The sequence below is a fragment of the Rana temporaria genome, chromosome 12, assembly GCF_905171775.1.
Source record: "Rana temporaria chromosome 12, aRanTem1.1, whole genome shotgun sequence".
NCBI classification, from domain to species: domain Eukaryota; kingdom Metazoa; phylum Chordata; class Amphibia; order Anura; family Ranidae; genus Rana; species Rana temporaria.
The window spans coordinates 77,393,901-77,420,696 of record NC_053500.1 but is presented as its reverse complement, the minus strand read 5'-3'; the positions used below and the strand labels follow the sequence as shown (position 1 = coordinate 77,420,696).

The window sequence follows — 26,796 nt, the reverse complement described above, 5'->3', positions numbered from 1 at the left end:
GCACAGCGGGTGTACAGACCCGGGAACTCAGCACAGGGATGGTGGGAACCCCTCATAATGGGCACAGCGGGTGTACAGACCTGGGAACTCAGCACAGGGATGGTGGGAACCCCTCATAATGGGCACAGCAGGTGTACAGACCTGGGAACTCAGCACAGGGATGGTGGGAACCCCTCATAATGTGCACAGCGGGTGTACAGACCCGGGAACTCAGCTCAGGGATGGTGAGAAAACCTCATAATGGGCACAGCGGGTGTACAGACCGGGGAACTCAGCACAGGGATAGTGGGAACCCCTCATAATGGGCACAGCGGGTGTACAGACCCGGGAACTCAGCACAGGGATGGTGGGAACCCCTCATAATGGGCACAGCGGGTGTACAGACCCGGGAACTTAGCACAGGGATGGTGGGAACCCCTCATAATGGGCACAGCGGGTGTACAGACCCGGGAACTCAGCACAGGGATGGTGGGAACCCCTCATAATGGGCACAGCGGGTGTACAGACCCGGGAACTCAGCACAGGGATGGTGGAAACCCCTCATAATGGGCACAGCGGGTGTACAGACCCGGGAACTCAGCACAGGGATGGTGGGAACCCCTCATAATGGTCACAGCGGGTATACAGACCTGGGAACTCAGCACAGGGATGGTGGGAACTCCTCATAATGGGCACAGCGGGGGGTACAGACCTGGGAACTCAGCACAGGGATGGTGGGAACCCCTCATAATGGGGCACAGCAGGTGTACAGACCCGGGAACTCAGCACAGGGATGGTGGGAACCCCTCATAATGGGCACAGCGGGTGTACAGACCCGAGAACTCGGCACAGGGATGGTGGGAACCCCTCATAATGGGCACAGCGGGTGTACAGACCCGGGAACTCAGCACAGGGATGGTGAGAACTCCTCATAATGGGCACAGCAGGTGTACAGACCCGGGAACTCGGCACAGGGATGGTAGGAACCCCTCATAATGGGCACAGCGGGTGTACAGACCCGAGAACTCGGCACAGGGATGGTGGGAACCCCTCATAATGGGCACAGCGGGTGTACAGACCCGGGAACTCAGCACAGGGATGGTGAGAACTCCTCATAATGGGCACAGCAGGTGTACAGACCCGGGAACTCGGCACAGGGATGGTAGGAACCCCTCATAATGGGCACAGCGGGTGTAAAGACCTGGGAACTCAGCACAGGGATGGTGGGAACCCCTCATAATGGGCACAGCGGGTGTACAGACCCGGGAACTCGGCACAGGGATGGTGGGAAACTGCCATTCCACTCCTTGTCAGTGAAGGGTGTGGTTGCTAGTTCCTTTGCTCCTGTGCTCCAGAGACCAGGGGCTAGAGTGGCTTCTCTGCCCCAGGAGGGATGCTGGATCCTGGGGAAGAGCCGGGCGGGGCCCCCCTGGATAGGCCTGTGGAAGAATCTGGGCCTACCCAAAGGAGAGATGAGTCCCTGTCAGCCTTCAGACAGAGGACTGTCAGTAAGTTGAAGCGGATTGAGAAGGAAGAGGAGAAATTGATGGTTTTGATGGCCGAATTCAGGAAGAAAAAGCAGATTTGTGCAAAAATGTACAGCAAGAAACGACCGGCTCTGAGACCTGAGCTGAAGGACCTGGAGCAAGCTGTGAGGAGGCAGAAGGATTTGCTGTATTCTCTGAAGGAGAATAGCGGAATTTTTAAAGAGAAATATAAAAATGAGGAGCGATTTAATCGCATGAGAAGAGGAGCCGCTTCATGCATGGAATCAGCAGTGAGTGAGACGGTGGGCCCGGAGGATGAGCCCATTAGTTCAACACCTCGGGAATCTGCTGAGCCCTCAATGGCGGAGGCCTCTGTCCCTCTCCCTCCCCAGCAATGTGGGACATCTCAGGAAGGTGAAGGTTCTGCCATGATGGAGTTTATCACCAAGCTGGAATCCCCTCCTGATGCAACTTCCCCGGATGATGATAAGATGGACACCGTTCCTGGCCCTGTGGAAGACAAACCTGTGCCCAGAGCGAGATCCACCATAAAGTCTGCAACAGCTGGGGAGAAATCTGACCCCACCATCAGCCATGACATCGCTGCGGTGACAACACAGCAAGCAGGTGCAGGTACAGTGTGTGTGCAAGATGGTGTGAACTTTAATGATGATGCATCTGCTAATAACTGTCAGCATCAGTCTGCGGAGAGGTCCATGGACAATACAGAGACTTTGCCTGGACCAGGCACAGCGGCTGTACCTGTGAATGGTGGAGGAGATGCTGGGTGCAGTAGTGCCACAACTCCCCAGGAGTGTGCAGTGGACAGGACTGGAGCTGTGTGTACAGAGCGGGGGGAGGGGGTGGGTCCTGCCTCTGCTAATACAATCCCAGCTAAATCAGACGCTTTGCCGGCAGGTGTGACTGTGTCTAAGGACAGGACTGCAAGTACTGGGGGTGGAAGGAAATCCTATGCTGGTGTTGCTGCTGCTGGATCTGGGAAGGGGGAACAAGCAGGGAAGGAGCATGGAAATGGGTTGTCTTCCTCCCTGTTTAAAAGGAGGAATGTTGTGCAGCTGAGGTGGGAAGGCGGTGGAATCCCCCCACATAGGAGGGCGGTGGTGGATAAGATTCTACAGATGGGGTTCACACCTGCGGATATCTTCTCCCTGATCAGTCCGGCAGGTTCCTATGAGTATGATTTGTCCTTTCTCCGTCCGGAGTCTTTGGACATTTTTTGGGAGAAATATGAACACGTGTGTAGGGGCCTGCCGGACTGGAAGGGGCTCATGCCCAAACTTGTCTCCCGCCAGCCACTCATTAAAGTGGTCACGATTCTGGTCCGTAATGAGTCCATACCACCGGGGGATCTATGTATATGGCTGAGGAGGTATGGAGACGTCCTGGGCCCCCTAAAGAAGATTCTGGATGACCGGGGAATATGGACGGGGGGATGGTCTGCTCAGTTGAAACTAAAAGTCATTGACCATGTCGTCCAGCATCTGCCATCCTCAGCTTTCCTGGGGAGGGACAGGCTGACCATATTTTATCCGGGCCAGCCAAAGCTCTGCAATAAATGTGGAGACAAAAGTCACCTTGCATCCTCCTGTCCAGTGATGAAGTGCTCTCTGTGCCAGGGTATAGGACATCTGGCTAAGGATTGTAACCTCATAAGGTGCAATCTGTGCAATGCGGTGGGACATCCTTATAGCCAGTGTCCTGAGGCAATGCACAATAAGCCTGAGCTCATGAGGGAGTTCTTCCGCCTGGACATGGAGGATGCTCGGAGCTCAACAGCTGGAGGGCCTGTGAGTCCATCTGAGTCTGTGCCAATTCCCAATGTGTCCGTGGTGCCCCAGACTGTGCCAATTCCCAATGTGTCCGTGGTGCCCCAGACTGTGCCAATTCCCAATGTGTCCGTGGTGCCCCAGACTGTGCCAATTCCCAATGTGTCCGTGGTGCCCCAGACTGTGCCAATTCCCAATGTGTCAGTGTCTTCCCAGTCTGTAAGTAAAGTGTCAGTTGCAGAGAATGTGTCCAATCCTTCTGTGTCTTCTAAAATTGCAGAGGCAGCAAGAGGTGCTGGTGCATCAGGTGCGGTGACAGTCCCCCTCCCTCGATGCTGCAGGGTTCCTGTTAAGGATCGTGGGGTGCAGAGGAGTGGGGAGGATGGTGAAGAGGCTGGCCTGGGGGTAGATAAGGGAAGGGAGTATGGGGGGGAGGGGGGTGAAGGGTGTGGGGAGGCTGCTGACTCCGGGTTGTCCAAGGATGATATGGAGTGGTTGGAGGATAAAAGGAGGAGAGGCAAAAAGAAGGGGAAAAAAGGAGGTACAGTTACCTTAAGTCCTGAGGTTTTGCCTTTGGCGAATAAATTTACGGTACTGTCTGAGGATGACTATGAATGGGACTCGTTCAGTTCTGCATCCTCTATGGATGAAGAGTGCCAGGGTGCAACAAAGCGCGCTGGTTCTCCAGGGAGAGGGAGTAGCCAGGCTGGGAAACAGCCTCAGCCACCTTAATGGCAGTTCCCACTCACTTTATATAAAAGGTGACATGCATGGTGATGCTCTTTAGTCTGGCTCTCCCGTAGGGATTATGTTGTGCGCAATTTGGTTTGCACCGTTTATTATGTTCTTGTGTTTGTTTCTGTTTTGTATAGTCATATTCAATTATTTTGTTTTATTGTATATACGTTGTTGTTTGTAAGATTTTTTTCAATAAACAAAATTAACCCCTCATAATGGGCACAGCGGGTGTACAGACCTGGGAACTCAGCACAGGGATGGGGAGGACCCCTCATAATGGGCACAGCGGGTGTACAGACCCGGGAACTCGGCACAGGGATGGTGGGAACCCCTCATAATGGGCACAGCGGGTGTACAGACCCGGGAACTCAGCACAGGGATGGTGGGAACCCCTCATAATGGGCACAGCGGGTGTACAGACCCGGGAACTCAGTGCAGGGATGGTGGGAATCCCTCATGAAGGGTTCCCACCATTCCTGTTCTGTGCTGACTTCCTGTGGCTGTACTCCTGCTGTGCCCATTATGAGCGTACGAATCCGAATTGAGTTTCGGGCACAAAATACGAAATAGCGGCTAATGCGAAACGGAACTAAACAAAATGAATTTATTGACAGTGCACATGTCTGGTATATGTATACACACCACATATACAGGGCAGGACTTAGGGTGGTTGGGGCCCCTGGGCTTGAGTGTTGAAGGGGCCCCCTGGAGCCGAGAATTGGGGGGGGGCGAAGTAGTTGAGCGAGGGGGGGATCATAGTTGTTGAGCGGGGGGGGGTGCGCATTAAAGTTGTTGAGCGGGGGGCCGCATTAATGTGGTTGAGCGGGGTGCCTCTCACCTGTGCACGGAATGTGTCGGCTCTCTTCCCTTAAGCAGACATCCACATACCGCTCCGGTTCCTCCTAGGGGGGTTTTGCAGTTGTTGAGCGGAAGGGGAGTGCCTCTCACCTGTGCCGACAGCCGGGGGCCACAGACTGTCATTAGCCCGGCTGTCGGCTTTCTTCCCTTCAGCAGCCACAGTCCTCCACACCACTCCGGTTGCTCCTGCTTCCGTGCTGCCTCCTCTTGCAGTGCGGGAAAATTAACCCTATTGCGGGACTGCGGGAAGAAGCTGTCTGTGCGGGAAAGTCCCGCAGAATCCATGCGTGTTGGGAGGTATGCGCAGGGCCGCCATCAGGAATTTTGGGGGCCCTTACACAGCTTAAGGCATGGGCCCCCTGGAGCAGAGAACCGGGCCTGAAATTGAGAAGCGGGGGGGCCTGCCGCAAATTGAGAAGTGGGGGGGGGGGGCCTTTACAAAAAAAAGAAGAAATAAAGAAAAATATGTATATAAAAAAAAAGGGGGTAGCCATCCGGGGCCCTGGGGACCTCTGGGCCCTTTAATAAAAAGAAAAAATAAACCTCTGGGCCCTTTAATAAAAATAAATAAATAAATATACATTTATAAAAAAAATCATAAAAAAAGGGAGGTTGCCATCCGGGGCCCTGGGGCCTCTGGGCCTTTTAATAAAAAATAAAAAAATAAAAAACAAAAATAAAAAAATAAACATTTAGAAAAATAAATAAAAAGGGGGGGGGGTTGCCACATGGGGCCCTGGGGACCTCTGAGGCCCTTAAAGTGGGGTTTCCACCCCTATTTTTTTTCATTATTGTGCTCATTAGACCTAAAAAAGTAAAAAAAATAACAAAAAACATTTTTTTACTCATCTGGAAATGCCTGTTGCTATGCGGTCCTACGAAATCTGCCTTTGAAATCACCTAGGATTCTGACATCATCTCCCTTTAATGCTCCTGGGAAATGTTGTGTGTCATCATTTCCCAGGATGCAGTGCGCTACCCAATTATCACTCCCCATCCAAGACTTCCAGGAAGTAAATGCTTGTAGGCTTCACAATGCCCACAAGCAAAATGCCAACGGTGTAGACATAGTTTTATAAACTATCTTTTTTGAATATCTATGCGGAACGGCGGCGGATTGTAAAATAGTAAGTGACTGGATTTATATTATAAAAATGCAGGATGAAAGGACATACATTTAAAAAATGCTAATTGTGGTTGGAACTCCACTTTAATAAAAAAAAAATATATATATAAAAAAAATGTAAATTTCTTTATAAAAAAAAAAAAAAAAAAAGTGGGTTGCCATCCGGGGGCCCTGGAGACCTCTGGGCCCTTTAATAATAATAATATATATATATATATATATATATATATATATATATATATATATATATATATATATATATATATATATATATATATAATATATATATAATTTTTTTTAATCAAAAATAAATAAAAAAAGGGGGGTTGCCGTCACGGGCCTCCGGGGCCCTGGGGACCTCCGGACCCCTAAAAAAAAAAAAAAAAAAAAAAAAAATTTAATAATTGGACGGGGCCCATGGGCTTGAGCCCAGTCAAGCCCAATGGTAAGTCCGGCCCTGCACATATCAAACAAGATATATATATCATCTTGTTATGTAGATATATCTGCACAGGAACAAATTATTTATTATATTTACTGGTTCCTGGAAGGAGAGGTTTGCATAGATAAGGGGCGGTAACTTCCTCTGACACTCCCGTTGCTATTGAAACCTGATCTGAAACCATTACACTGCTTGTACAGCACTGAGCATGTGCGAGGCTGAAATCCAGGAAGTCATACAGTCTGGCTTCATAATGCCCACACTTAAGATGGCCCCAGTCAATTTCTGTTTTATAAAGTGTCTAAATGCTGTAACAACCTAACAAAACGGACCTTAGTTTACAGACTAACTGTAGTAGAATACATTAAGCTTGTGTATTACAGGGGTTTTCATATTTAAAAAGTTTTTATTTTTAAAATTGTGTCCGGAACTCCGCTTTAACTTATTATATTCATAATGGAATGCAGTGTTTTTAGTGTAGGTCGGCCTTGTGCGTTGTGAAAACAAGTGCAAATTAACCACTCGCAGCAGATATCGGTGGTTCTTCATTTACCCAGTGCTATTTATGTATAAATTGCCATTGTGTGGTTGATCGCCCTGCCGTCATTAGATGGCTAGAGACACTGTACCCGGCTGATACAAGCTGTTGGGTACTGTGTGATTGCCAGGATTGGTCATCACAGTGATCACATATTATTTACATTGCTGATCCCTCCCCTTTCCATTACAACAGAAGAGAGATCAGCCCTTCTAAATGGGCACAGAATGAATGGGTCAGTGGCTGCAGCTGTTGATCCATTCATTTTGTTGCAGGGACACACAGAATTTTAACCCTTTCCTGCCCCCTCCTCTCCTATACATACTAGCTCCAATTCTATCTGTCTTTTAATGACCTGTATATTAACTAGGGATCGACCAATATCGTTTTTTCGGTACTGATATTTCTGCCACCTCTCTTTCTGATAACCGATACTGTTTGCCAATAATTTGCACATTTTAAACTTTTCAAAAATAACACCAATTTTATGCACAAATCTGGTAGAAACTGAACATGTTAATGTTTATTAAAATGAGACATTAAGGGCTCGTCCCTCACATGAAAACTGATGGAAGAAAAACACACTTCGGGCCAGATCCACATAGATAGGCACCGGCGCAGCGTATCTAAGATACATTATGCCGCCGTAACTTGCTTGGCTTTGTTTCAAATCCACAACGAATTTGCGCCGTTAGTTACGGCGGCGTAGTGTATCTCTGGCGGCGGAATTCAAATCGGCGATTAGGGGGCGTGATTCATTTAAATGAAGCGCGTCCCCACGCCGAATGAACTGCGCATGCTCCGTTTCTAAATTTCCCGCCGTGCATTGCGCGAAATGACGTCGCAAGGACGTCATTTTTTGAAACTTAGACGTGACTTACGTCCATCCCGATTCACGGACGACTTGCGCAAAAAAAAGAAAAGATTCAAATTTCGACGCGGGAACGACGGCCATACTTAACATGGCAAATCTAACTATACGCCGCAAAAAAAGCAGCTTTAACTATACGCCGGAAAAAGCCGACTAGAGACGACGTAAGAGAATGCGACGGCCGCGTCCGCGGAATGCGTTCGTGGATCGTCGGAAATAGCTCATTTGCATACCCAACGCGGAAAACAACGCGAACTCCACCCAGCGGACGCCAAAGTATTGCATCTACGATCCGAAGGCGTACGAAGCCGTACGCCTGTTGGATCAAACCCAGATGCCGTCGTATCTTGGTTTGAGGATTCAAACTAAAGATACGACGCGGGAAATTTGAAAGTACGCCGGCGTATCCGTAGATACGCCAGCGTACTCTCACTGTGGATCTGCCCTTAGATTTCAAAACTGACATCTCTGTCTGCAGTGCACCATGATGTGATGAATGAGGTCTAAAAGTAAACAACTGGGAAAAATAAAGTGCTTGAAAAACAATAACTTCTTAAATGGCTTCCCAAAACATAGAAAAAGTATAACTTACTAGTGCATTGCACTGCACTGATTACATTCAAATCACTACTGCAGTGCAAATGTATTTCACTTTGTGATTCAGTTTGTTTTCTCTGTGCTTCATTATATAATTCAACATGATGAACTCTTAGATGAGCCCAAAGATTGTATGTATTTTTTTTTTTTTTTTTTTGCAGTTGTTGATCCCATGCTCACATTATTTGTGCATGTGTTACACACTTCTGCTTTTCCTGGAGATGGTTCAGACGAGAAATAGTCCCAGACCACACTTTACTTTTTCTCTCTGCATCCATCTACATTGGAATTTGAAAGAGTAAGGTTAAAAATGGCTGGCACCCTGCTGTGTTTGGGCTTGCTGGCTGGCACCATGCTGTTGGTGGGCTGGCTGGTTGGCACCCTGCTGTGGATGGCTGGCACCCTGCTGTGGATGGCTTGCTGGTTGGCACCCTGCTGTGGATGGCTTGCTGGCTGGAACCCTGCTGTGGGTGGGCTTGCAGGCTGGCACCCTGCTGTGCATGCCTATGTGGGTGGCTGCTGGCCCCTTGCTGTGGGTGGCTGCTGGCTGGCGCCTTGCTGTGGGTGGGTGTCTGCTGGCTGGCCTCAGTGGCCTGGCACCTTACTGTGGGTGGCTGGCGTGTCTGTCCGAGAGGCGAGGGAGGCCTGTCAGACTCAAAACATTAGGCCCAGTGCGCAGAGACGTAATGACGATGTGTGCATGTGCCGCTCTCCCCTGCACACTGGGTCTGCAGGCTTCTGGGCCTCAAAAAGATTGCAGCGGCCCACGGAGACCAATATCAGTAATATCGGTCTAGTTTGTGACCAATGCTGATATTGGCCTTACCGATAATCGTTCGATCCTTGATATTAACCCTTCACCTTCTTATATACAGTACAGACCAAAAGTTTGGACACACCTTCTCATTCAAAGAGTTTTCTTTATTTTCATGACTATGAAAATTGTAGATTCACACTGAAGGCTTCAAAACTATGAATTAACACATGTGGAATTATACATAACAAAAAAGTGTGAAACAACTGAAAATATATTTCATATTCTAGGTTCTTCAAAGTAGCCACCTTTTGCTTTGATTACTGCTTGGCACACTCTTGGCATTCTCTTGATGAGCATCAAGAGGTAGTCACCTGGCGCAGCACCCCATCACTCTCCTTCTTGGTCAAATAGCCCTTACACAGCCTGGAGGTGTGTTTGGGGTCATTGTCCTGTTGAAAAATAAATGATGGTCCAACTAAACGCAAACCGGATGGAATAGCATGCCGCTGCAAGATGCTGTGGTAGCCATGCTGGTTCAGTATGCCTTCAATTTTGATTAAATCCCCAACAGTGTCACCAGCAAAGTACCCCCACACCATCACACCTCCTCCTCCATGCTTCACGGTGGGAACCAGGCATGTAGAGTCCATCCGTTCACCTTTTCTGCGTCGCACAAAGACACAGGGGATGGAACCAAAGATCTCAAGTTTGGACTCTTCAGACCAAAGCACAGATTTCCACTGGTCTAATGTCCATTCCTTGTGTTCTTTTGCCCAAACAAGTCTCTTCTGCTTGTTGCCTTTCTTTAGCAGTGGTTTCCTAGCAGATATTCTACCATGAAGACCCGATTCACACAGTCTCCTCTTAACAGTTCTAGAGATGTGTCTGCTGCAAAAGGTGGCTACTTTGAAGAACCTAGAATATGAAATATATTTTCAGTTGTTTCACACTTTTTTGTTATGTATAATTCCACATGTGTTAATTCATAGTTTTGATGCCTTCAGTGTGAATCTACAATTTTCATAGTCATGAAAATAAAGAAAACTCTTTGAATGAGAAGGTGTGTCCAAACTTTTGGTCTGTACTGTATATCTTGCCCATTTGAACCGTAGCACCTTCATAAACATTCTGATACTGTATATTACCAGTACATTAAATCCTTCACTGCCCTCTTCCTGACCTGTAATTAATGTATCTAGTGCACCATTCTTGAGCTCTGTGTGTGTTCTTTCCTCTTGAATAAAAAATCATGTAAACATGTATAACAATTCGCAGACATGCAGAACAGGACATTATGAAGTATCATTACAGAGTAGGGTATACTCTTTCCTCTCTAGCTACCATTTTTGTTAATTTAAAGGTGCAGTAAGTATCTTAGAGAGAAAAGCTGAAGTAGGAAGAAAAAAAAAAGTTTCTTTTTTTGTACGCACCTTAAAATCCTTTTCTCTGTCGTCCATTGACAGACACAGCCTTCACAGGTCTTGACATGTGGGTTATGTTCCTGTTCTATAGGAGAGAACTAGGCAGAACATGTTCGATATTTAATAACATGTTACTTTAAGGCCTCGTACACACGATAGGTTAACTAGAGGACAGCGGTTTAAAGGACCGTTGTCATAGGTTAACCGATGAAGCTGACTGATGGTCCGTCACACCTACACACCATAGGTTAAATAACCGATCGTGTCAGAACGTGGTGACGTAAAACACAACGACGTGCTGAAAAAAACGAAGTTCAATGCTTCCAAGCATGCGTCGACTTGATTCTGAGCATGTGTGGATTTTTAAACGATGGTCGTGCCTACTATCGATCAGTTTTGACCTATCGGTTAGGAATCCATAGGTTAATTTTAAAGCAAGTTGGCTTTTTTTTAACCTATGGTTAAATAACCTATGGGGCCCACACACGATCGGTTTTGACCGATGAAAACGGTCCATCAGACCGTTGTCCTCTGGTTAACCTATCGTGTGTACGAGGCCTTACAGAGTTTAACAGCCCCGCCCAGGGGGCGGTCCCTCCAGACATAACCCTCCTCCCTGCAGTCAGCAGCTCAGTTCGTAAAAAAGCCATAAAAACCTAAAAGGAGGGGTGGGTGCTGTGTCCATCAATGGACGACAGAGAAAAGGATTTTACGGTGAGTACAAAAAATCCTATTTTCTCTTTTCGTCCATGGACGGACACAGCCTTCACAAGTCTTGACATATGGGATGTTCCCAAGCAGTGTAAAAAAAACGAGGGGTGGAAACAGTATAAAAAAAATAACTTAACCCCAAAACAAGCAAAGCTCCTCAATGGAGGAGGTGCAACTTTAAACAGCCGCCTGCAAAACCTTGCAGCCGAAGGAAGCATCTGAAGATTCAAATCACATGGAGGAAGAGGTGATCTACTCCACGCTGTAAAAACAGCAGGACCCTGGAAACCGAATACGTCTGTGGACTCCACCCCATCTCTTCGCACATAGAGATGTAGGCCTTCCAGGTGTGATGGTAGATCTTCCTGGAAGAAGACTTCCGTGCCCTCAGCATGGTTGAGATGACCAAGTCCGAAAGACCTTGGTCCCTCAGCACCTGGCTTCCAATAGCCATGCCGTTAAAGCCAGCAACCGTAAAGCAGGATGAAGTATGGGACCTTGAGACAGAAGGTCCTCCTGCATTGGCAGCCGCCAGGGTGCATCCGCCACCAGGCGCACAAGATCGGCGTACCAAGGACGCCAGGGCCAATCTAGAGCGATTAGAATCATCGGAATCCCCTCTGCGGAGCAGACAAGGAAGCAACTTTAGTGGGGGAAAGGCATAAATTAGCCGATACCCCACGGGGCCACCAACATGTCTGACGTGTCTGCCCAGGGATCTCTGGACCTGGCCACGTACCTTGACACCTTGCGATTTGAGGTGAGAAGCCAGGAGGAGATCCACATCCGGTGTGCCCCACCTCCTGCAAAGGAGTTGAACCACCTCCGAATGCAATGATCATTCCCCTTGGTCCAGCATCTGGCCACTTATGTAGTCCGCCTGCCAGTTTTCTACGCCCGGAATGTAGACGGCCGACAGAGCCAACACGTTTCTTTCTGCCCACCGCAGGATGCGAGCCACCTCGGACGCTGCAGCCGAGCTCCGTGTTCCCTCCCTGATGGTTGACATAAGCCACCGCCGTGGCGTTGTCCGACTGGATCCTGATTGGGGCGACCTTGCAACCTCCTCAGCACAGCCTGAACGCCAAAAGTTCCAGGACATTGATCGGCAGACGGAATTGGTCCAGTGACCCTGGGCTGACTGGGCCCCCTCAGACACCCCCCCAACCTGTGAGGCTGGCGCCCGTCGTAATCACCGTCCACTGGAAGGGGAGAAACGACTTCCCGGACCGAAGAGGCGGGGATCTCAGCCACCAATTCAGAGAGACTCTGACTAGGTGACCTACCTGAATCTGGCGTTCCAGAGACAACGGAGATTTGTTCCATTTGGACAGGATCTCCCTCTGCAATACTCGAGTGTGGAATTGGGCATATGGTACCGCCTCGAAGGAGGCTACCATGAGGCCCAGGACTCCCATGCAAAAACGGAGAGATGACCATTTGCCAACAGCTTCACTGCAGACTGGAGCGTCTGCAATTTCTCCAAGGGAAGGAAGACTCTCCTCTCCGCAGAGTCTAGAATCAACCCTAGGTATTCCAAACGCAGAGTCGTACCAGGACGGACTTCTGGATGTTTAACACCCAACCGAATTCTCGGAGGATCTGGCTGGCTTTAGCCACATCTACCTCTAATTCTTAGCCAGAAGCTGCTCTCAGAAGAAGATGGTCTAAGTAGCCCACAATGACAATGCCTCGCTGTCTCAACAAAGCTAAAATCCGGGCAAGCACCTTGGTGAAAACTCTTGGTGCTGACGCTAGGCCAAAGGGAAGAGCCACAAACTGATAGTGGTCTTCGCCGATTGCAAAACGCAGAAACCTCTGGTGTCCTGCGCAAATTGGGACATGCAAGTATGCGTCCTTGATGTCAAAGGACGCAAGAAAGTTCCCCCACCCATGAGATGGGCGGGGGCAAAACTTTATGCAGTGGTGGGTTTGGTTGCCGGCTTGTTTGACTTGCGCACCCAGGGACGCTTCTGTCCCTCAGCCAAGCCTTTGTCAACCAGAGAGGGTCTACCCACTGGCCCTGACTGACGAAAATACCCCTTCTGCGCGGGAAAGGAAGGATCCGGCTTATGGCGCGGCTCCTTCCTCTTGGTAGACTGAGGGAGGAGAGTGCTCTTACCTCCCAGTGACATCCTTATTAATGTTGTCCAGTGAGGTACCAAAAAAGCCTCCCAACTTTGAAGGGTAAATCTGACGGAGCTTTTTTGGATGCTTGGACAGCGGACCAGCATTTCACCCAGATCAGGCGACGTAATACCACCGCAGATACAGAGGCCCCCGGAGATCAAGGGGGCCGCATCTAGGAGGAGTGGCATCAGACATATACAAGGCCCTGGACCAACTGGACGGCCAGTCTTACACACTCAGGAGGGAGCTGATGCTCCTCCACAGCCTGGAGCAAAATCTTTGCCCATTCGGTGAGAGTCTGAGACACCAGAGTTGCAGCCAAAATAGTCCTCAATGCAAACCCCAGCATGGTAAACATGGAGCGTGTCACCGCCTCGGACCTCCTATCAGAGTGGTTTTAAACGCAGGGGACCATTCTACTGGAAGAGTGGTGACCTTATTCAACCAAGCTATCGGGGGGTCAACCACTGGAGGAAAAGCCCACTTTTTCCAGAGTCTGTACTCGAAGGGATAACGGAACGCCAGGCGCTGAGGGTCCACAAAGTCCGATTTGTGCGACCCAAAGGAGACTGACCCCTCTGGACGCCTCAGCTGCACCTTCCAGCTTAAGAGAGTCCCTCACAGCATTGATAAGCGCACTGACAAGTGCCCTATCCTCCACTGACCCGGGCGAGGGGTCTTCCTCACAAGGAAGGTACTGGTCCACATCCTCTGACAACCCAGAACCGGGGTCCTGTGCTGCAGCCAGGCCCGGGTCTGAGTCAGAGCATTCCCCAGGAGATGGCGGGGGGAGGGGCGCTTTTTACCCTTCTTACGCCCGCACGCCGCTTCCACCCTGGCAATAAATGATTCCAGGACTGCTGACAAAGTGTCCATGGGAACCGCAGGTGCAGGGGGACCAGCTGCCACCTCTGGCATGTTTGAGGAAAAAGGACCAGATACTGACTCCATAACACCACAGGCAGCTCTCTGGGACCAATTCAAGACCTGAAAAGTCCACCCTCCTTGCTGCACTGACCGGGGGGGGGGAGGGGGGAACAATAGAAGCAACAGGCATACTAATAATAGCATCACCAAAATGGCGCCGGAGCACCGCGATGTGGATGAGAAGGCCTAGGTAGGGACTTCCCCCCGAGGCAGAGCACCCTCCACAGAAAAAACGGGCCCCGACACCCCACAGTCCCCGACTGGGACCCGGAGTCCCCCCACAGGTCCGCCCCAGTCGCAGCAAGCCCTTTAGAGCAGAAGGGGAAATGTGACAGAGCAGGGAAAGGGAGGATAGGAGAACCCCCTAATCCCAGGAATTCCCAGCCGTTCCAACCTGCCGAGGCAGGAGGAACCGTTCCTGACAGACCTACAACCAAGTTGGAGTAGCTGTCGGCCCAGTCCACTGTGAGTGAGACAGCAAACAGCCCAGTCATATGTGGACCCTGGAGCAAAAAGCCCACCATCCACCCCTGGAGCCATTGGGTATGTTGTGGCTGACCCAGCGTGTAGCTAAGGTCTGTTCACGCTCGATGGCCGGACTGGGGAGACTACAAGGATCTATATTATCCAGCCTGTCACCCAGCCAGCAGTTGATAGAAGAATCTCAAAAACAAAATAATATAAAAAATTTCTTCAGGGCACTGGGCCCAAAGGGAGCCACGTCCTTCTCCTCTGCTAGGCAGAAAAAAACTGAGCTGCTGACTGCAGGGAGGAGGGTTATGTCCGGAGGGACTGCCCCCTGGGCGGGGCTGTTCAACTCTGTTAAAGTAACATGTATTTAAATATCTAACATGTTCTGCCTAGTCCTCTCCTATAGAACAGGAACATAACCCACTTGTCAAGACTTGTGAAGGCTGTTGTCCGTCCATGGACGAAAAGAGAAAAAAGATTATGGCAGATTATAGAATCTCACTGTATAGAAGACAAAAAAAAAGCCTGGTGCTCTGTTTTTTCTTCCTTCCCGGGGACTAGGAGTAGCGGAGAACTTGTCTTGAAGTCCTTGGTCCCAGCAGTGAGAGTTCACAAGTGCTTTTTGACTTCTCAATGATAGAGTTGCACATGTTCTGGTAAGCTTACATCTATACTGGGTGAAAGGACACGTGGTGTTTTTTTTTCTTCAACAAGTTGAGCTGAGACACATGGAGTTTCTATATGTTGTAGTCCAGATTCACTATATTGGTGTTGGATTTGTGTGCACGAAAATTATAGTAATTCATGGAAAGTTTGCATCTTTTAGTTATTTATTTCAGTTTTATAAAAAAAATGGTTATTGACACCGAAGCATAACTGACATGTCATCTTCATATGTCATCATGGAAAGAACAAGGTCACATAGAAGTGGAGGAATCTATGCTACTTTGCTGGATTTCTCAGCTGAAATTTGTTGTGGTGTTTGTAAATGATTGACATTTTAAACTTCTTCTATTTACCTTCTAATTAGTATTCAAACAAGGTGAAATGTACTTTCTAAGTAATGCATTTTCTTATCAAAATCTCAGTTTTCGGTTACATACCATATGTTAGACCAACTCAGTAGATTTAGATTGCACGGGTACAGCATACAGCCTGCTGTCAGCAGCCTGTCAAGATCAATGACAGGCTGAAATAAGCAGACTATAAAGGGATATATGAGTGGTACTTGCATGTGGAATGTATGCACATACGCGTACAGCCTATGCTTATTTCAGCCTTCCATCGATCTTGGGCTCCTGGCAGTGGGGCTGTACTTTGCACCTGTTGCTCCTTGTGAGAGAATTGCATCCATAGGCTGTTCACCTTCCCTGTGTCCCATCATGCCTTAGAGAACCAACTTGTATCAAATGGTGGCAACATTTTTAGATTTTTGTTCATTTAATTGTGGGTGTAGCAGTGTGTGTGTGTGTGTTTGTGTTTTTTTTTTTTTTTTTGGGGGGGGGGGGGGGGTTTACTAAAATCTAAAAACGTATTATCTTGCTACTCGCTTTTCATTAAATATTTTGCATGATTAATTTTCTCCCTTTTATCCAGTTTAAAGAGCAAATCATACATGAAACAGTAGTAAAAGTAACAGAGGTAATGAAGGATAGACTGTCACAGAGCCCAGACTGGATGTCAGACAGCAGTTCATCTTCAGTGCCAGAAACAGAACAGACAAGTTCTCTGGGCTCCCTGTACGACTGGCTTTTGGCCTGCAATAATTGCAAAAAGAGGATACTGGGCATACGTTACCAGTGTAGGTAAGGTTGGTTCTGTATTGGGAGGACTATGTGGAAAGTTTATCACTGTCTATATTTCGAACAACGTTCTAGATCTGGAGTTGCTGGGTAAATATATTGATACAAAAAAACAAAAAAAACCATAGTCATTTGACGTCCACAGATGGGATCTCCCATCCTGGGTGGACGTCATATGACGTCCTGGGCTTTGTGATGGGATATCTGAATGATGCCTGCAGCTAGAGGCATCATTCAGATATTATTCGTTAGTGCCGGATCAAATACCACCAAAATAAAGCTCTATTTGTGTGAAAAATTTTGTTTGAGTACAGCGTCGCACTTCTCAGTTAAAATTACGCAGCGCAAAAAATGGCATGATCATTAACCACTTAAGCCCCGGACCATTTTGCAGCTAAATGGCCAGGCCAGGTTTTGCGATTCGGCACTGCGTCGCTTTAACAGACAATTGCGCGGTCGTGCGATGTGGCTCCCAAACAAAATTGCCGTCCTTTTTTCCCCACAAATAGAGCTTTCTTTTGGTGGTATTTGATCACCTCTGTGGTTTTTATTTTTGGCGCTATAAACAAAAAAATAGCGACAATTTTTAAAAAATGCAATACTTTTTGCTATAATAAATATCCCCCAAAAACATATATAAAATTTTTTTTTTTCCTCCGTTTAGGCCGATACGTATTCTTCTACCTATTTTTGGTAAAAAAAATCGCAATAAGCGTTTATTGATTGGTTTGCGCAAAATTTATAGCGTTTACAAAATAGGGGATAGTTTTATTGCATTTTTATAATTTTTTTTTTTTTTTTTTTTTTACTACTATTGGCGGCGATCAGCGATTTTTTTCGTGACTGCGACTTTATGGTGGACACTTCGGACAATTTTGACACATTTTTGGGACCATTGTCATTTTCACAGCAAAAAATGCATTTAAATTGCATTGGTTATTGTGAAAATGACAGTTGCAGTTTGGGAGTTAACCACAGGGGGCGCTGTAGGAGTTAGGGTTCACCTAGTGTGTGTTTACAACTGTAGGGGGGTGTGGCTGTAGGACTGACACCATCGATCGAGTCTTCCTTTTAAAAATGATTACTCGATCGATACGCCGCCACAGTGAAGCACGGGGAAGCCGTGTTTACATACGGCTCTCCCCGTTCTTCAGCTCCGGGGAGCGATCGCGACGGAGCGGCTATAAACGAATAGCCACGCCGTCGTCCCGGATCGCTCCCCGTGGGAATCCGCCCGCCGCACGTAGCGGAGGGGGTCCCAGCGGACCCCCCACCCGCTAGAAGGCAAGGACGTGTATATATACGCCCATCTGCCTGTCCGTGCCATTTTGCGGACGTAAATAGTGGTGCGGCGGGGGTTAAGGGGGTACATTCTTCCAGAGCTGAAGTGGTTAATAGATGTATTCACTGTGACCTATGAGTAGGCACTGCCATGTCACACATTTCAAAGAGCCTGCCTTCAGAACTAGAGGTGCTGAGAGGAGGAGCTTCAGTAGGCAGCGTTGGTACAGTAATCACTGCTTGCAGGCAGCAAGGTACCATGGGATATATAGTTTTTATAAATTGAGAGTAAACACAAGAAGCTGCAAAGCATGCAGGGAATACAGCAAGTTGTGGGAAGAGATGACCAGCAGACAGGCAGAACTCACAACGTGAAAGATTTTTTAAGTAAGCTTATATTGTATTGTCAAAAGTAACTATTGTTTGCATTATCACAATTCTGAAGTTCTAAAATGAAAGTGTTTGCATAGATCTGTTTATTTGTTTGCATTAGCTGAGGTGATTACTGGATATAGTTTTTACATTTGATGCATGTTGAATTTTTAGTTTTGTTAAAGCTGTATTAAACCCAAAACGAAAAGTGTAATTTATTGCAGCTTGCCAATCCCTAAATGTGATGGCCTCGTTGGTGTTCTTTTTTTGTCTTTTTCTTTTTTCCCTATGATCTTGCCAGTAACAGACTTCCTATCTTACACATTAAGACAACATTAGCCAAAGTTACCCAAAGGGTGTCGCTAAAGAGCAGAAAAAAACACATATTTAGGTTTTGTTGGCTGAAAATGTTGTGCCGTCTGTATGCATACCAAATTCACCGCCAACGCCCTTTGGACCAAAATCCACGGAAAAGTCAGATGGAAGTCCGATCGTATGTACGAGGCTTTAGACTAGCAGATTTTAGGTGGTCTTGATTAATAAATTAAAGCTGAACTCCAGGTAACACTGTTTAAGCAGTTACCACAACAGGTTTTTATTTTTTTTGCCTTTTGGGGTAAATGAAATTAATAAAAGTTCCTATTGTAAGCACCCCTGTCAGTGGTAAATGGTGCATCTTATCCCTCTAACTTTCACTTTTGCTGAATAGCTTGGTCTATTGAGAAAAGTTGAAAAGTAAAAAATTGTCTGAATCACCAGGTAAAAAAAGGAAAAAGCTTAAAAATTAAAACAAATGCAGCCACCATATCTAAGAATGGGTGAGCAGCATTATACAGTTGTGCTCAAAAGTTTGCATACCCTGCCAGAACTTGTGACATTTTGGCATTGATATTGAAAATATGACAGATCATGCCAAAAAACTGTCTTTTTTATATAAGGATAGTGATCATATGAAGCCATTTATTATCACATAGTTGTTTGTTACATAGTTACATAGTTAGTCAGGTTGAAAAAAGACACAAGTCCATCCAGTTCAACCACAAAAAACAAAATAAAAAAAACACAGTAAAATCCTATACACCCAACTTCATACCCACAGTTGATCCAGAGGAAGGCAAAAAACCCCAGCGGAGCATGATCCAATTTGCTACAGCAGGGGAAAAAATTCCTTCCTGATCCCCCGAGAGGCAATCGGATTTACCCTGGATCAACTTTACCTACAAATCTTAGTACTCAGTTATATTCTGTACATTTAGGAAAGAATCCAGACCTTTCTTAAAGCAATCTACTGATCTGGCCAGAACCACCTCTGGAGGGAGTCTGTTCCACATTTTCACAGCTCTTACTGTGAAAAAACCTTTCCGTATTTGGAGGTGAAATCTCTTTTCCTCTAGACGTAAAGAGTGCCCCCTTGTCCTCAGTGATGACCGTAAAGTGAATAACTCAACACCAAGTTCACTGTATGGACCTCTTATATATTTGTACATGTTGATCATATCCCCCCTAATTCTCCTCTTCTCAAGAGTGAATAGATTTAGTTCTTCTAATCTTTCCTCATAGCTGAGCTCCTCCATGCCTCTTATCAGTTTGGTTGCTCTTCTCTGCACTTTCTCCAGTTCTCCTATATCCTTTTTGAGAACTGGTGCCCAAAACTGAACTGCATATTCCAGATGAGGTCTTACTAATGATTTGTACAGGGGCAAAATTATATCTCTGTCTCTGGAGTCCATACCTCTCTTAATACAAGAAAGGACTTTGCTCGCTTTGGAAACCGCAGCTTGGCATTGCATGCCATTATTGAGCTTATGATCAACTAAAACCCCCAGATCTTTCTCCACTACAGACCCCCCCAGTTGTACTCCCCCTAGTATGTATGATGCATGCATATTCTTAGCCCCCAAGTGCATAACTTTACATTTATCTACATTAAACCTCATCTGCCACTTAGTCGCCCAATCAGACAGAGCATTGAGGTCGGCTTGTAAATTGGAGACATCCTGTAAGGACGTTATTCCACTGCATAGCTTGGTGTCATCTGCAAAGACAGAAATGTTACTTTTGATCTCAGACCCAATATCATTTATAAATATATTGAAAAGTAAGGGTCCCAGCACTGAACCTTGGGGTACACCACTGATAACATTGGACCATTCAGAGTAAGAATCATTAACCACGACTCTCTGAATTCTGGCTTTCAGCCAGTTTTCTATCCATTTACAAACTGATATATCCAATCCTGTAGACCTTACCTTACACATGAGCTGTGTGTGCGGAACTGTATCGAACGCTTTTGCAAAATCCAAATATATCACGTCCACAGCCACGCCTCTGTCCAGGGTTTTACTTACCTCTTCATAAAAGGAAATCAGGTTTGTCTGACAACTTCTGTCTTTCATGAATCCATGTTGACTGCTGCTTAAATAGTTTTTTTTCCAGCAAGAACTCATCCATGTGGTCTTTTATTAAACGTTCCAGTATCTTCCCAACTATAGAAGTTAAACTAACAGGTCTATAGTTACTTGGTAAAGACTTTGTTCCCTTTTTTAATATGGGCACCACATTGGCCCTGCGCCAATCCAGTGGTACTATTCCTGTCTTTAATGAGTCCCTAAATATTAGATACAGTGGCTTTGAAATGACAGAGCTCAACTCACCTAGGATCCGTGGGTGGATGCCATCAGGTCCAGGTGCTTTATCCACCTTTATTCTGTCTAAATATTTCTGGACCATATCACTTTTGAGCCATTGTGGATTTGGGGCTGTGTCACTCCCACCCCCATTTTGGACATGAGCTCCCCCATGCTCCATTGTATACACAGAGCTGAAGAAAACATTTAATAAATTTGCCTTCTCTTTGTCCCCAGTCACCCACTCTAGATTATTTTGTAAGGGGCCTACATGCTCAGACTTCACCTTTTTACTATTAATATATTTAAAGAATTTTTTGGGGTTTGTCCTACTATCTTTTGCAATCTGTCGTTCGTTTTGAATTTTTGCATCCTTGATTTCCTTTTTGCATATCCTGTTATATTCTTTGTAACATTTAAACAACACTAGTGTTCCTTCATTTTTATATTTTTTAAAAGCTACTTTCTTTTTGTTTATAGCTTTTTTAACTTTGACCGTGAGCCACATAGGTTTTATTTTTAGCCTTTTAAACTTATTGCCCATGGGAACATACTTTGCAGTGAGGTTCCACACAGTCTTTTTGAAGAATTCCCATTTCTGTTCTGTGTTCATATGTGCCAATAGTCCCTCCCAGTCCAAGTCCTGGAGAGCAGCCCTCATCCTTGGAAAATTTGCTCTCTTAAAATTTAGTGTTTTAATATTTCCTGTATGTATTTCTTGCTTATAGTTAACATTAAATGAAATCATGTTATGATCACTGCTACCCAGGTGTTCCTTTATCTGAACATTAGTAATAAGCTCTGCATGGTTTGAGATTATCAGGTCCAACAGAGCATCATTCCTAGTTGGGGCCTCAATAAACTGCACCATAAAATTGTCCTGCAATAGGTTTTTAAATTTTTGTCCTTTAACTGTCCCAGAAGTGCCATTAATCCAGTCAATTTCTGGGTAGTTAAAATCCCCCATTATTATCACCGTCCCAGACCTTGCAGCCCTTTCCATCTGTGCAAGGAGCTGAGTCTCCACCTCCTCATTAACATTGGGTGGTTTATAACAAACTCCAATGATTAATTTTGAACTACGCACATCTGTATGCAGTTCCACCCATAATGCTTCAGCCTCATCACACGCTCCATCAACCAGGTTCTCTTTCACGCTTGCTTTGAGGTCACTTCTCACATAGAGACAGACCCCTCCACCTTTCCTTTTTACCCTGTCTTTCCGAAAGAGAGCATAGCCAGGAATATTAATAGCCCAGTCATGTGAGGATTGAAGCCAAGTTTCAGCAATACCGATTACATCATAGCTCTCCTCATGCATCAGAGCTTCCAGCTCACCTGTTTTGCTTGGCAGACTTCTGGCATTGGTGAACAAACACTTAAATGTATTGTTACATTTTTCTCTGGTGTTTTTCATATAATTTATAGTAGTACAAATGGCACTATTATTTCCAATGGCTGTTTGCAACATGGGAACTTTCTTGTCACCTGCCATAACCCTCCCCCCATCTATCCCCATTCCACTCTCCATTAATGTCTGACCACTAACTGACCTGTCTGCTCGATGTAATTCTAATTCACCCTCCCCCCTCAATCCTAGTTTAAATACTCCTCCAGCATTCCCATAAACCTCTCCCCCAGCACAGCAGACCCCCTTCCATTCAAGTGCAAACCGTCTTTAGCATATAGGCTGCACCCCAATGAAAAGTCAGCCCAGTGCTCTAGAAACCCAAATCCCTCCTTCCTACACCAGGTCTTTAGCCATGCATTCAGCTCTCTAATCTCCCCCTGCCTTTCCTGTGTTGCGCATGGCACAGACAATATTTCAGAGAATATCACCTTGGAGGTCCTTCCCTTCATCTTGCAGCCTAGTTCTTTAAATTGATTCTTAAGGAGCCTCCACCTTCCATGTATACTGTCATTGGTTCCAACGTGGACCAAGACAGCTGGGTCATGCCCAGCCCCTCCCAGTAATTTATCCACCCGGTCCACCACATGCCGAACCCTGGCACCAGGGAGACAGCAAACCATTCGGTTGAAGCGATCCTGGCGACAAATTATTCTATCAGTCCTTCTGATTATAGAATCCCCTATTACCACCAACTGTCTAGGCCTACCTGCACTCCCCTCCCCACCTCTACTAGATGGGTTGCTCTCCCGGCTGTTAGGGGTAGCAGTAACATCTAGGGCTGCCACCTCTGTGTTTGCCACCTCCACATCATCACCCAACTTGGCAAATTTGTTTTGATGCACAAATACAGGACTGGCCTTCCCTTTCTTCACGCCCCTTCCACTCCCTCTAACTGCATTAACCCATCTCCCTATCTGATAATCCTGACTTTCCCCTCCACCCTCCACATCAACCTTACTGACCACTTGCTCAGCGAGCAGAGGACCCCTTTCAAGGTTGTCATTTCTACCCAGTGTTGCAACTTGCTCCTCCAGATCTCTAATACGAGCTTCCAGAAGGGCAACCTGCTCACATCTGTCACAGCGGTATCCATCTTGGAGCTGTTGCACCAATTTTGCATACATGTGACACACTGTGCACTGAGCAAAACCTTCAACCCTGCTAGCACTCATTTCCCAGTTACAATATAATTACTTGTATGAAGATTAAGATAATACTTACAGTTTTAGAAGACTCGTGTCTTAACTCTTGTTTTAAACTCCTGGTTATTAACTCTCCACTTGTAATCAAAAATTCCACTTCTGATCAGAAATTCCACACCAGATCTTAGCAAGGAGCCAGCTCTTATGGAGTTTTTACAGACACTTATATACTCACCTGTTAACAATTAGACACTCCCCTGTTAACAATTAAACACTCCCCTGTTAACAATTAGACACTCCCCTGTTAACAATTAAACACTCCCCTAAATTAGCAGAAAGGAAAAAAAAAGCTGTTTAAAAAGTGTCAGAGAAAAAAAGACAAACAATTGAACACTTGCAGCAGAAACAGTTAAAAGCAGCTAAAAGCAAATCCTGGTTATTAACTCTCCACTTGTAATCAAAAATTCCACTTCTGATCAGAAATTCCACACCAGATCTTAGCAAGGAGTTTGGCTCCTTTTTAAATCATAACGATAATAGAAATGACCCAAATGGCCCTTATCAAAAGTTTACATACCCTGGAATGTTTGGCCTTGGTACAGACACACAAGGTGACACACACAGGTTCAAATGGCAAATAAAGGTTAATTTCCCACATATGTTGTTTTTTTAAAATTGCAATTAGTGTCTGTGTATGAATTGTCAATGGCCCAGATTCAGAAAGATTAGCGTATCTTTCTGCGGGCGTAGCGCATCTCATATGCGCTACGCTGCCGTAACTCGGGCGAATAGTGTATTCTGAAAGATCTTACGCCTAAAGTTACGGCGGCGTAGCGTATATGGGCGGGCGTAAGCCCGCCTAATTCAAATGTGGATGATGTGGGTGTGTTTTATTTAAAATACTTGTGACCCCACGTAATTGACGTTTCTTACGAACGGCGCATGCGCCGTCCGTGAACGTTTCTAAGCGCATGCTCCAAATTACGCCGCAAACTGTCATTACTTTCGACGTGAACGTAACTTACGTACAGCCCTATTCGCGAACGTCCATACCTAACATGACTTACCCCTGCTTTATGAGGGGTAACTTTACGCCGGAAAAAGCCTTAAGTAAACGACGTAAAAAATGCCCTGGGCGTACGTACGTTTGTGAATCGGCGTATCTACCTAATTTGCATATTCCTCACGTAAATCTATGGAAGCGCCACCTAGCAGCCAGAGTAAATATGCAACTAAGATACGACGGCGTAAGAGGCTTACGCCAGTCGGATCTTAGCAAAATTCCGGCGTATCTTGTTTTCTGAATACAGAAAAAAGATACGCCGGCGCATCCTAGAAGTTACACGGCGTATCAATAGATACGCCAGGGTAACTTCGTTCTGAATCCGGGTCAATGAGTTTGTTGGCTCTCATGTGGGTGCACTGAGCAGGCTAGATACTGAGCCCAAGAATAGTGTACAGAAAAATACCGCGCTGCCCTATAGGTAAGCCACTAACACTGCAAATAGACAAATAGCAAAAAAACGTAAAAACAAAAAAGTGGAGTGCTAATTAAGTTAGGTTGGCATAAAACTTCAAATTACAAATATAACAATAAAAGTGAAGTGAAAATGTCCACATAAATACATAAATATATAAATAAATGTCCATATGTGAAAAACACGAATATTGTAAAAATACAAATCTGACTATAGAATAGTCCAGCAATAATCTTGGTGAATTCCAAAGCCTGGTGATAACTTCAAAGAGGTGCTAGAGTTGAAGGAGCGTTGAAATTAATTAACGTGAAGAGAAACCACCACCGATAGGTAAGGGGCTTACCAGAGTTTGAACCCAGGAGACCCTACGTTCAGATGGGTCAAACAGAGCTTTGTGTGGTAAAACCGCGATGGAACCTGGGCAATCCTGTATGTGTCTCCAATGGCTGTAGCAAGAGTGACCAAACGGCAGAGGAATGGAGTATACCACAGACGAATATAGCTGGTTACTCGATGGTCTCACAGGACCAAAAAAATGGTCCAAAAAAAAAATCCTGGTGTGTATGGAAGGTTGTGTACCATAGATTAGGAAGAAAAAAACGTCCACATAGCGTAACTCTGTGTTGAATGTTGAAAATGGAATGTAAATACTGAGCACATGCCTCACCGGGCTTTTTTGTGACATTGGCGCAGTAAAAGCTTCTTTCTGGCAATTTACATTAGGATTTAAAAAAGGAGCCAAACAGCTATATGATAATAAGTGGCTTCATATGATCACTATTCTTAAATAAAAGACAGTTCCTTGGCATGAACAGTCAGATTTTTACTATCCATGCCAAAATGTCACAATTTCTGCCAGGGTATGCAAACTTTTAAACACAACTATTTTATTTTTTAAGGTTTATTCCTACTATATACAAAGAATTGCCTCCATGTGGCTGATGTTCCTCTTTATTTTTGGAGAGATTGGAAGTAGTTCTTGCATGATCATTTGACAGTGATTTTAACAATTTCCTACTGTATCAATAATAATAATAATAATAAAAAAAAAAAGGTTTTGGCTATACACACACTTTGATCCTTTTAGTTTTGTTACAGCTGCAGATGATGTTTCTGCTTACATCCACATAGTTGATATTATTATTATTTTTTTCTACTTTAAGAAAACCAAAGTATTAACTGTACCTTTGCTTCCTAACAGCACTTGCCCATCATTCAGCATCTGCGAGTCATGTGAGGCTGGTGGATGTGACCATGATCCCAACCACTTGTTTTTGAAAATGAGGAGACCATTGGAACCCAGTGCAGAAGAACCACATCCACCACCTACCTTCTCCATGGATCACGTCAAGTATGTCACGCTTGTCTTGTAATGGGTTTAGCATTGTAGTGTGTTCATGTGCAGTCGCCATTAATTTATTTTCCATCACAGATTACAAAAACAAATGCACAAGACATTCCTGAAAGCAGAGAAAAGTCGTCTGAGAGCAGAAAAGAGGCAACGTAAATCAGAAATGAAGGAGCTGGAAAAGCAACTAAAACTCCATCGTAGGTTCCATCGTTGGCATTCCTTAGACTCCCCAAACCCACCAACAGAGATATCGCCAAGCAGTCCTCTTGTGTAAGAACTTATTGACTCTTTAGAGATATATTTCCTGATAAAAGGAAAATAACTTGACTAATACTGTATATTAAAATTCCTTATTGATCTCAGTGATAGCTTTCCAAAACGGATATTTCAGATTTGTGTTGCTCGCACACTAAAGCGAATGCTGGCTTCTCTAATAGTATCTCACAAGAACATCTGTAGGGAGAAATACGAAGCCAAGTAAGGATGTCATTG

At 45.7% G+C, this 26,796-nt stretch overlaps 1 protein-coding gene across 3 annotated transcripts in view; it reads left to right on the top strand.

Annotated features, from left to right (window-relative positions):
- NBR1 (NBR1 autophagy cargo receptor) overlaps positions 1–26,796 on the top strand; it is a 128,050-nt gene that overhangs the window by 45,317 nt on the left and 55,937 nt on the right. For 2 of the 3 annotated variants that reach the window (XM_040331224.1, XM_040331223.1), the window contains exons 8-10: positions 16,437–16,645; positions 26,155–26,304; positions 26,386–26,574. In XM_040331224.1, coding sequence (XP_040187158.1) covers positions 16,437–16,645; positions 26,155–26,304; positions 26,386–26,574 — 548 coding nt within the window. Of the gene's footprint in view, positions 1–8,439; positions 8,555–16,436; positions 16,646–26,154; positions 26,305–26,385; positions 26,575–26,796 lie in introns of those variants that run through there. The other variant, XM_040331225.1, reaches the window with a different exon arrangement.